Source organism: Crassostrea angulata, chromosome 2, assembly GCF_025612915.1.
Source record: "Crassostrea angulata isolate pt1a10 chromosome 2, ASM2561291v2, whole genome shotgun sequence".
Classification (NCBI taxonomy): Eukaryota; Metazoa; Mollusca; class Bivalvia; order Ostreida; family Ostreidae; genus Magallana; species Magallana angulata.
Window position 1 is genome coordinate 13,805,124 of NC_069112.1, and position 12,964 is coordinate 13,818,087.

At 31.7% G+C, this 12,964-nt stretch overlaps 1 protein-coding gene across 1 annotated transcript in view; it reads right to left on the reverse strand.

Moving 5' to 3' along the window:
• The window catches only part of LOC128171349 (serine-rich adhesin for platelets-like), a 45,279-nt gene that overhangs the window by 15,930 nt on the left and 16,385 nt on the right, over positions 1-12,964 (reverse strand). The window contains exons 2-3 of the mRNA XM_052837111.1: positions 11,312-11,650; positions 10,821-10,982 (exon numbers count right to left, since the gene is read on the reverse strand). Coding sequence (XP_052693071.1) covers positions 10,821-10,982; positions 11,312-11,650 — 501 coding nt within the window. The remainder of the gene's footprint in view (positions 1-10,820; positions 10,983-11,311; positions 11,651-12,964) is intronic.

Sequence of the window (12,964 nt, forward strand, 5' to 3'; positions counted from 1 at the left end):
ACGGCGATTTGTTTTCAATTACTTTCTTAAATTTTGTTTTGTTTTTCAAATAACAAAACAAATATTGACTGTGTTTTCGAGCAACATTGATTATATTAGCCCCCTTGGGACAAAAAATATTGCCCTCTGCTTCGCGTCGGGCACGGGCAATATTTCGTCCCTCGGGGGCTAATATAATCAATGTTGCCCTCAACCCAAGTCAATACTTGTATAATATATTCCTCATTTGATGGTAGCTAGCGTGTCAAAATTTATTTCTTATTTGTGAGTAACATAAACTAATAGATACTCAAAACTGTTTGAAGTATTTAATGCATCCCACATTCTCACGACATAAATTGTTAAGTGTTTACTTTTTCTAGTTCCTTATGCCCATCTTTATTGTTTTAAACGTGATTTCATAAAACGTTGAATAATTTTTGTTCGACACTGACGAAATTTGTTTGTATTTGCAGGTCTGTGCATTTGCATTGCTCTCAAATATTAGTTAATATCTAAACTTGATTTATGGTCACTTATGTTGGAATAATTATCTTGTTTTTAAACAATTATGAAAAATTTAAGGATTAAACGAAAAATGTCTAAACTGTTTAAAACATTTATTGAAACCAATCTTGTGTAGAAAAAAACCCCACACAAATAACAAATTAATATAAAAAGAAAATTTAGTTCCGTTTTCAATTTATGAAAAAAAGAACTTCAAATATTACTTTCAAAGCGCCATTTAGTAAGAATCGACATTAAATACATTAAAATATGCATCAGATAAGAAGAGTGCAGACAATTTGTTGACAGATAAGTGAAATATGATTTCAGACAAACGCTGCCAGTCAAGCGCATACATTCTACTTTTTTTCAAATTTTATGGAGCAATTAGGGCGTGATGACACAAATTGTTAGAAAGGTAATAAATCGCTTTACCAAAAATGAGCCCCTGAATTCGAGAAAAAAATGCACATCATTAAAAATCAACTAAATGTGGAATGCCCTTGAAGTATGTACCCCTAGATAACAATTTTACTAATAAATAACGAATATAAACAAATATAACTCATTAGTGATAAGGAAGTCAAAGAAAAGAGGAATGCAATAGCAGTTAATCTCAAAATGTGTACATTTAATTGGATTCAATTTGGACGGATGCTCGAGGGCGTCTAATCTGTTCCCTACGAGATGAAAAAACCAGGGCCGGGATTCATGAAGATTCTAAGATTTATCATTAAAAATGCACTTAAGTGCTAAATAAATTCTTAGTTAAGAAAAAAACTGAAGAACAAATTCATAAAAATACTAAGCATCATTCTTAACTAAATACAGATCTAGGAAAATTTTCGTACTTAAGTTCGGCGTCATAGAAACAAAGAGCGCTCTCTTGGAAAGGAGGTTAATTTTGTTGTGTTACGCAACACTGCAGACGAATGTAAACAAAGTCGTCATCAGTGACAAAATTGAAGGGAAACAGAAAAGGAAGCCAAACTGGACCTCTGACGAATTGTTGGCATAAGCATCACTTGTTGATGACTACAAGCACATTCTACGGGGAAAGCTTAGTCCTTCCTTAACTTCTGACATGAAGAGCATGGGGCGAGGTATCGCAGAAGTTGTGCGCGATGGGAGTTGGGCCCAGCAGGACACCCGCTGAAGTTGAGATAAAATGGCACAACATTTTTTCAAACTCCAAGAGCGATTTATCGAGTAACAGGAGGATAGTTTCTGGCACAGGTCAGTCGGTCATTGTTCTACACAGTGCTATAAAATTGACCGGTTACATAAAGCTAACAGTAGATGTAACTTACGTTCAAAACTTCCTTTTTTTCATAAGCTTTTTTATTTGTTAGAATGATAAATAATCACAAAAGTATTCTAAAATGTTTAATTTCAATATTTACATTTGCAAATATTTTCCCTTATGTAGCACGGTGTGTGCAATCAGCTGTTGTTTCTGCATAACATGAATAATCTAGGTCACTTCTTTCTCCATGTTCTCCGTGTACTCAAACTAACCGACTTAGCTAAACACACCAAATATCGTAATGAAAACATAATTTAGGTAAAAAAAAAAAAAGAGTAAGAAAAAATCCCTTCTCAGACCTTTCGTGTTTAGTCCATTCACAATAAAATTTAACTCCTGCTTATCTGTCGGTTTTGTTCCGAAAAAATAAAAAAGCTTGCCCCATGATCTATAATGTCGAAGGGAAATCATTAGACTCTATGCTCTTGAATCTGATTCTGCGATACAATATCCTCTGAAAATGCCTAAGTAGACTCTAACTCGACTTTCTATCGCTTTGTTTTCAAATTTCTGACCACTCTGCGACTTTAACAGAAGCGGTATATTTTTGTCAAGTTTCAATCATTTTCTTTCATTCTACAAGTGAATTTTCTATACTGTTTCGTTTTATTATAATAAAATAAGCGTTGTCTTATTAAAAATAGTGTCTTATTTATTTACATGTATCATGATAATCAAACACTTGCAACATTGTTGAACTGTTTTGTGTTACGTCATATTAATCGAAGCGGCTTTCTAGGTCATTACAAAAAAGAAAGCATGGAGCAATATTATTGTCATAATTTACAAAAGATGTAAATAAAAGAAATAAGGGCGCTATGAGATTTGATCACGTAACCAACTATTAGTTATATCCTGATATACATCCAAAAATAATATCTTGTATCTTAATTACAAACAGAGCAACCATGCTTATAGATCTGAATGTCAGTTGTATCTCATTATAATTTCAAGATCAAAGTTGTTCAGTTATACTACATGTTCATGTAGTTGAGTTTTAAAAAACTTCCAGATGTGAAATATTTTGCCTAACAACAAATTTACAGGTTGCGCCCCCTCCCAGGCCTTTGAGTGCCATTGCAGAAACGGTATCGAATGTTGTAGGTCAACATAATGCCTGTTCAAGTGGCATTGATGGCGGCATTGACTCTTCCATGCTACAGATTCTTGGCGATAGTTAACAATTAGGACGGTAAGTAGCTAATGTAATTGTTGCACTGAAACACTTAGTACGTGTATTTTAAATTTTGTTTTCAATCTGAAGCAGAACCACATTATCAGCCAAGCTGGATATCTAGTGAATGGATTATTTTTTTTTTCAATGTAACATCAACAAAGTTTTATTTTCCAGTAAAAAATACATGTACAAATAATTTTGTTGGTAACAGTCATAATTTAACTTAAATTTTCAATTTTCAGGAGAACACATGTCATTGAAGGACCACAAAACATAGAGCCACACATCATTTCCACAGGCACTACACAGGACACTGCGGTCACAATAAGTTCCCCGTCCCCTGCTATAACAGCAGCGTCCCAGCAAACGCCAGCCAATTAAGCTGAATACAACAGTAACACTAGTCTGAAAAGAATAATTGAATAACTAACTGTAAAAAAACTCAAACTGGAAGTTGATTACTTGCGATTGAAAATAAGAAAGTTAAAGGGAGCGGAATAAATTGAATCATTCACTGTCCATCTGTCATCTGGCATAAATAAAATTGTTCATTTATAGGAATGATATTATTTGACAAATGTACCTGGTAACATAGTGATCCTTTATAAATAAAATTATAATTGCCATTATAAGCACATTATTCAAATAAATAATGTATGTAACCTACATTTTAAATGAGACTACCATATCAAATTATACAAGATGTTCAGAAATATTACCAGTACAAATTTAAGGATAATAGTTCTGTATAAGTTGAAGTGAATTATGTAATATGGATATATATTATGTGTCATTTAATTAACAACATTATGAGAATGCATGTACATAAGACAGAAAGATGCATATACATTGTACATGTTTATAGTAAATTAATGTATTTTGAGCTAGTATTATTTTAATCCATAGAAGATTTATTTCAATTTGGTTTTAATATTATCATTATTTGGAAAAATAAGTGACTATATCGGTAAAAGAAAATACATGAGTATGTTTCTTTTTTTTTTCACCTGTCTGGTATTCTATGGTTGTATATCTATCACACTGGGCTTATTTTGTTATGATAGTTTTGAAAGTTTGAATTAATTTTTATACCAATTTTTTGTCAATTTATGCAACCAAACTGAATATGTTCAGGGTTTAGCCAGTATGTTCAGTAACTTCTTAGTAAACCTTTTATATTCTGTTAATATTAATTCTTTGAAGTTGGTATAGTACATGTATGTAAACAGGTCTAAAATGTTTAAAATTTATATAACAGGCATGAAATTCTTGAATCAATGAATTTAGTAATAAGAATTTTAAATATTTTTGAAGAGATAATCTACATCAAATTATTTCAAGTGATATTCTATGAAAATTCATTCATATTGTTTTTATTGTTTTGGTTGCTGTTGTTTTTGTTGTTGTTTTTGTTGAACAAATGAAATATATTTCAAACATGTATATTTGTTTTCAATTACCATTAATTATTGCTTACCTGTCAAAAGTGAGTTTCAGCAAACAATTGTCTGTACCGAATTCCGTCATTGACATTCTGGCCAATCTGTACATTCAGCCCATCACCATCAGCCTGCTGATTGTCATCCAGGTCACCATCATCCATGGGGCATGGGATATGCCTGTCCTTGCAAATGTTATGAAAGATGCAGCAAGCAACAACAACCTGACATGCCTTGTCTAGAGACAGTCTTATTTCTCCATGCAGAACATGGAACCGTCTCCTAGCTGACCTATGCCTCTCTCCATAATGTTTCTTGTTTTTTATGAGCCCTTTAAAATACCCTTAAAAAATCAGTTATTTTACATCACAAAAAAAATAAAAAATGAAGAGTAAAAGAAATTTTTGACTTATAAAAATTATCAATGCATACATGTACATGTAAGAACACTAACAGAAATAATACCAATTAAGCAGCTTAATTATACTCCCTGGCAGATGCTAAATGCCTAGAATTACTGTAGGCCACCTTTTTATTACATGAACAGTCGTACATGCATTAAATACTACTAAGCATGTCCATTACGCAGCACAGTTAGGGCTGTCAATAAACTCCGTTCAGACAAAAAGTACGGGAAATGTGCATTATGACATCACAGTATATTACAAACCTCGAAAGTACTTATCAATCTATTTATTAGCTTTAATTCATACTAATTTTTTAACTGAGAACAACAAATGCTATTACTTACAATTTTTATGTCCGTTGTATCGTAAACACTGAAAAATAAGCGAGATGTCGTTCTCGCTATATTACAAAATATGACGTCATATGCTTCAAAATGACGCATTAGGTTAACAGCCATTCTCCAGAAATGGTTCCAATTATGATATAATGTTGTCGCCAGCATTCATCACAAAATTATTATTTGCCGTTTAATGTATTTGGCTGATACTTTTCTAAGGAGATATCTACAGTAAAATTTACAGATTTTGATACCAAACAATATGCATTTGAAGTGTCAAATAATGTCAAATTATTTCAATAAAAAATCGGTTTGTGTATTTTTCAGCATGTTGCACGTGAATATTTCAATTTTACTACAATACTTAATAGCATTACAGTGATGAAAGAGACAATTAAAACTCATTTTTTATTTCAGCATCACATAGCGTGTTTTGTCAGTAAACACCTGTTGATAACAATCTTTTCTTTCTTTTATCCCCCCGATTTATATATTGTCGCTGAAACAGTCCTGATTTCCGTAACACGTGTTTGACTTAAAAGTAAACGATGATATTCAAAACAATATATATTGATATTATAGTAATTGAATGTCATAGGCATATTAAAAGAAAAATATATACAATTTACAGTCGAAAATCTTTGTGTTTTTTTTAATCATCGATTATAAAATTGAAAATTGAGTTTGACGCATTTCAAAGCCTGACTTCCGTAACGCCATTTTCAACTAAATTCATGGCATTTGAAAAACTTATTCATGCTGCCTTTGGAGTACACAGTGTTCCAAAGCTATCTATCATCATCTGTAGAAAAATAATGTAATAGCATGGTACAGGGAGAGGAAAATTTACCAAAACCCCTGACCGGCGTAACGTATGACATCCGTAACAGTATTTTCAATCAGTGATATATGGCTCGGTTTTCTATCGATAATAATTTGGATTGTTCAGCGAAACAGAAGATGAGTTTAGAAACTAAAGGAACTTTGATATTCTAAACTGAAGCAATTAATATTTTGATACAAAGTGCATTTTTGAGAAAAATATGATGAGAGTGTGCTAAACTCTCGAAAAAATATGAATCATTATGTGTGGATTTATCTGTTTTAGTTTATTTTTATTTGCAAGAGATATATCAGTTGCAGATTAAAACCAATTCACCTAAGACAATTTATCATTTGACAATATTTTTTTAAATATTTGCTGCAGCGTTACGGATATCAGGGGGAAAACAGATTTGGCATCTGTTCATTCCAGTGCTTCTTATGTATATTTTCCACGATGGATAATCTATTCTTATGTTTTAAAATCAACAAAGTGGTCTTTTTTCATGTAATATTAGCATAATATGCTATTTAATGTTTACTCTATTGAAATATAGTGCATCAAGCTTATTGTTTTCTACAACATGTGATTTGATAAAAAAAAATATCAGGTGACCAAAATATATTTGGCTTTTCAACGTTGTATTAATATGCATGCATGTTTATATCGAAATGGTATTATTCCCAGATCAGAATATTTGATAAATACTCTGTTCATGATTTTTTTTCTAAACATGATTATTTACGGATGTCAGTTTTTTTTAGAACTAATACCCGAAACTTAAACTATTAAGAGTTTATATATACTTGCGAAAAATAGACCTTATTTAGTTGACTTATTAGTAACAATACATATACATATGTATATATATGCATTAATACATTATATGCGTATATACATTAATGCAAAGCAGGCAAACAGGGAGAAACATAAGTGATAATCCGAAAAAGGTGAGGTGTGGATTCAGTCAACCCATATTTTAATGGGGATAAGACCCCAGTTCCTCCACATAAAAAAGGAAGTTTAGGAAGATATAACCAATAAATTTAATGACTATTTAAAACATCATAGCAGTAGATATTTGTGAAATGATAATCTCTGACATCCGTAACGAACCACCCAAGCTTTTTATCAAATATAAAAAGACAACTGATTTATATGTTTGACTTTTTACCGTTATATTCCATAATTGTGTCTGGTACATCCATCAGAGCATGCAAATTTAATACAATTTGGTATTTCAATATTTTAGACTGATATTTCATGTCAACATTTTTAAATCTATGTAATGTTGATTACATACTAATTAAACGAAAGAATTTTTTTAAAAAGCGTGCTTATTAAGTTGAAAATGTATTTTCTACAATGAATAACCTGTATTTGATTGTACTTAAATATTATTACAATTAAAACACGAATATCAAAAGTTCATTTTTCACTGAAAGCAATCCCATATTTGGAACCATTTCTGGAGAATGGCTGCTAAGTCATTGAAGGCTATTATTCAGTTTTATAGCGAAGAAAAATAAATTTCATAGATTAACGGAAAATTATAAATGGATATTTTGTTGAAGATTATTTTTAGTAGAATGCTACCTATATAGTCTTATTTTCATTTTGTTAAAAGTATGCATTGATCAAAGAGGAAACCTCGGTTTTGTGTAAAATATCGTATACCTTAAAATTGAGTACCTAAATAAATCACTTCATTGCAAGGACATACAATTAAATGATCCTGACAAACTTTGACATGTGAATTTTAAATATGCTCTGTAACTTAAAACCTTCTACGATCCTTGTAAAATCTTACAAATTAATTATTTTTTTTAATGAAATTATCCTGTGACCTTCAAAATTATTTAACCTATGCATTTAAAATTACAATTTCAACTAACAAATATTCTTATCTTATAAATTTCGCACCGTTTTTCAAAATCTACGATATAACATCTAGTTTTTTTATAATTCAGTTGTGAATTTTGACATGATTATGCCCTTGCAATATTGAATTTTTTAAATGACCTCAAAAGCACAAATACATCTGCTTGTACCTTTCGACTGTCATATCACGTGACCACTATGAACATAAAATATTGTACTGTTATTTATATATTTTAGAAATATATTGCATTTAAGTAACTGTAATTGATTTTAAAAAGGACATGCCAGTTAAATGAAGGTGGTATGGGACACTTCCATGTTGTGACGTATTGTTTATTGAAATAAACAATAAAATAAAGTGTAATTATATAAGTAGTTTCTTTCCCAAAATGGTCACCTAAATCCGTAGCGCAGTGGGTTAGAGGGTTCACTACGAACCTGTAAGTCATGAGTTCGAATCCCGCAGGGGGTTTTACAATTTTTACTTTTTCAAATATTTTTAAAAGCTATTTTTTTGGTTAAATATTGTAAAATTGGAAAATTCTAAAGCGGTGAAAGCTTTTCAATTACATAGTACTTTAATCCACATTAATATCGACAGATGTCCCATACCATCTTATAGTATACGTGTTTTCATCACAAAAATTTGCCGATATTTTTATTGGCCGCCTTCACTGTACTGCGTAATTAAGCTATGGTATCAGCAGTAGGGTGCATGCATTTGAAATTCAGAACATGATGATGTACTTTATTTCTAATTTGTCTCAGCCTGTAAAGGTTTTGGAGATTCAAAAATATTAAAAAATTAATATAAACCCATGCCGGATAAAATGAATGGTCTCACATGGATTCAGGGATTCTTTTATGATTTTTTTTTTTTCAAATTTAGATAGGTTCCCTAATAAAGATATTATATATTTATATACATGTTGAAATGTACATGCACTTTTTAATTTATAAGTAGGCTATATATGACTACTTAAAAAGACAGAAGATTCCATGATAGCATAAGCATGTTTTTATATATTTATATTGAAATTACACAATGAAAAAAGTTTTTTATGATTTAAAAACCAAATTAATCAAACAATATTAACCTCCCCCACCCACACCCCCAAGAGAGAGAGAGAGAGAGAGAGAGAGAGAGAGAGAGAGAGAGAGAGGGGTAAAACAGTGATCTAGATCAACCAACAAAATGCCATATTATACTGTTATAATCTGTACAGTGACAGTTTTGAATGAAATAAAAATAAAATTTTGGTGGAAAAATTCATTGACCCCCCCCCCCCCCATGTTAAGTATAAATTTAGCACTGCTGTCTCTAGAGGGCGCTTATCAGGAAAATGAAAGTAAAACGGTCATGGCCATTTTTTCGCTGCATTTTCAGTGTTGGTTGTATCATATATGGACAGGGTGGATATATATAAGACATAACTTAGCTTGTACCCGAGAGAGAATTGTGTGAAATGGGAAACGTACCTGTTATAGTTTGCTTGACAACCTTGGTTTGGTCGCAAAAATGGAGTTAGGAGCCATATCTTTGAAGGATACCCGCTGTCTCGTAGCAAATGTGTGTGAACAGGAATTCTGTTTTGGTCGAACAAAGACTTGAGTCCACTCTCATCAAAGATTCTTGAGTCATGTGTTTACCTTGGCCATTTCGCTACGACATCAATTATCTTGTGGAATGGGTCAAAGACGACCTGTGTGTTGATGCTGTGGTAATTATGTCTGCTGACATACTCGTTTTCGTATTCAGAAGGAACGATAATATGTACATGTGTGCCATCGATTGCCCCAACAATTCCAGGAAACCCGGCGATTTTGAAAAAACATTCTTGATTTTTGCTAATTTCTTGAAGATTAAGTGGAAATTTTATAAACTTATCACAAATTTATGGAGAAGAGAGACATCTAAGAGTGGCAGTAATTGCCCTAGAAACGGTGTGCTGCGAGACACCCATGTCGTCTCCATTACAAATTTGCATTTTCCCGTTAGCTAGAAATCTAAGTGTTAATAAAATTTTCTGCAGTGGAGAAATTGCACAGTTTCTGTGAACCACTCATAAGTACATTACAAATCAACCCCTCTAAAAAGTGGATACCAGCTGAATCAAATCTGTACCTCTCAACTAGTTCAACATCACGGTACCGTACCAAACAGTCTTTTCTTTTGTGAAAACATCTTCTTTGTGCTCCGATGGCAGCCATTTAGATTCTGAACTTAAGTATTTTTTAGAACTTTAAGACACCTCAAGAGGACTCTTAGATTTAAGTTTTGCTTAGGATTTTTCTAACGCATAAGTTGTTTCATGAATAAAACTTAAGTTAAAAACAAATTCTAAGCGTAACGTTTTTTAAGCGTTAGTATTTTTTATGAGTTTAAGTATTTTCTTACACTTGAGTACTGTTTAAGCATCTTTATGAATCCCAGCCCAGAACCACTGATGCAAACCAGAAAGCTTATAAAAAGTAGCTATAATTTAGGGGTAGAAAATGATTTAGATGTTCGTAATTAATGAAACAGGATTCTGTTCTTTTCTACTGAAATTAATATTTTACTGAACATGCACTGTTAGATTTTTATTGTTAATGTAGTTCTATCTATCAAATCGTTACGATTGATTAATGAATATACGTTTTTTTTTTACTGTTACATGCCATGAAACAAATAAAGTCGTGCTTAAGGCCAAAATACTATTATGCATTAAAACGTATTTAAATGATGATTCATAACATGGCTAATCAATTTAACCAAATTAATCTTTATAGTTGATTAAAACGTTTCATATATTTTATTGTTTGATTTAAAAGGTATACGTTGGGATGAAGAGGCAGCTAACATAAAAATAAAATAAAAAAAGTACAATAAGTGTTTTGTGACTGTCTTTACGCATTTATACATGTATTTACCAAAAGTCTTGCCTTAAATAATTGTGATTAAAATTAAAATGTGTTCTTACTTTTGCATTCGAGGCACCCAACTTTTGAGCAAACGCCGAAGTCTGTTCCGTCTTCTATCTTTATTCTTATTAGGGAATTGGAATAATTGAAAGACGAATGCTGACAATCAACAGTAATGTGAGACTCATTGTAAAAGCTGGCGTTTGTTGTAAATCCTGACACTAAAAAATATCAGTATGACAAAGCATGAAAGAACAAGTGTACAGTTGCGGCTGATTGATTGTTTAGTGTTGACTGATGCTATATTATCTATGTTTGTCCTTTGCTTAGAGTCTTATAGTCATTTGGTCAAATACTCTATCCAAAAGTGCAAAACTAATAAAAGTTCTTATGAAATTTTTGAAAACATATGTTCTAATTTTTACTTGTCAGCGATTATAAACAACATTGATACATCTCTTTTTACACATACAACCTATTGTATAGTTTTTAATTATATATAATAAAATCCTGTAAGAGTCGATTTTTTTCAAATTGAAATATTACTTACAGCAAGGTTTCAGAAGGATTTGTTGATTTTCTTGACTGCCGTTTCGTTCACGTATTATCCATAAGTAACGGCCACCATGAATTGAATGATTGAATATAAATCCTATCTCTAGTGTATCACTAGTTGTATTGTAGGTTTCTGTCATAGAGCCAGAACAAATCCATTGAGGTGTCTTACAGAATAACTGGTAGGTCCCATTGGGGTTGTTTTCACCTGCCACTATTGTAACTGCAATATAGTCTGGAACACCGGATCCACAATAAACGCAGAATGTTACGTTAAGTATTTGTTCATGACAGAAACCATGGTCATCGATGTTTCCTTTAATTATTGAGATTGCTGCCAGAAAGAGAAAAAAAAATTAAAAGAAATTGCATATTCATTTTGACCTTGATATTAGCGCATCTTCTAAACGTTAAAGTGTTATAATTCCGAATGAGTATTTGTAAGCACCTAGTTAAGATATGAGCAGTTTTGTATGTAGCTAGTTTGGAGTTTAAAAAAAAACACCTTAAAACTTAATATATCCTGAATAAAACACATTTTGTTGTAGGTAAAGTAGAAAAAAATGATCAATGTGTTTCGTTTTGTGTCACATAACGTCAACAAATAAAACTCAACAGATGTACATATATGTTATAACTGTAACAACGACACTATTAACTGGTATGCAATTATACCACTCAGAAGATCGAGTAACATAATTGTATAAAATCATTGCCAGCAAAACCATACATAAGTCCTGAAAGCAGATACGAAAGCAAGAAACACGTTCAATATCAAAAACAAGAGAAAGGTTGTCAATGTTACAGCAAACCGGTTTTTTGTGTAAAAAGTATCTATGATCCATTTGTCTACCCTGATCTGATAAACACTACATATCAAGATATATAGGGTACCCTATTTGCAGTATTCTGCGAAGAGTTCAACAGGTGACATTTTTAGAAAAACATTCAGTAATCAAAAATAAAAAAAGAAAGAAAAGAAATGTGCACATCTTAGATATATGTATAGTTGATCTGAGAAACAACAACAACGTGGTTTGAGATATGTAGGAGGAGTCATCAGTAAAAAGAAGTACCCTATTTTCAATATAATGCAATAAATATAACTAAGTTGGAGTGGTGTTATTACTCTTTATACCCGCACTTTTTAAAAAAGTTCGGGTATAGTGTTGTTACCCTGCTCGCGGGTCCGTCTGTCACATTTAATTTTCTCAAACCGCTCTTTCATCTCATAAACCAGCAAAACTGAACTTTTGGAGTTTGATTTGGGGTGTAATGTTGTTTTGTAGAAAGGTTTCAAAAATTTATTTGTATTCCTGGGAGTCAAATATTTGGTAAAAAATGACGTTTTGTCGCAAAAAATCTTCTTTTTCAAACCCCTCCATAAATATTCAACGATAGACAAATCATCAATCGGAATATGTTTTGGGATATCTTATAGATGCGCAATAAGGTTTCGGAAATTTCAATTTTCCCAAGGGGTCATTTGGTAGCTGAAAAGTTGCTTCCTATTTTTTTTTTCCAAAAAATTTGGTTACTAAAACGTCAGCACATTTTGCAGTAGCAAAATGATCTTCTATAATATGATTTGAGGTGTCATTCTTAAGTGTGATAATGTTTCATGTTTTTTTATAACGGGGGTCGATGG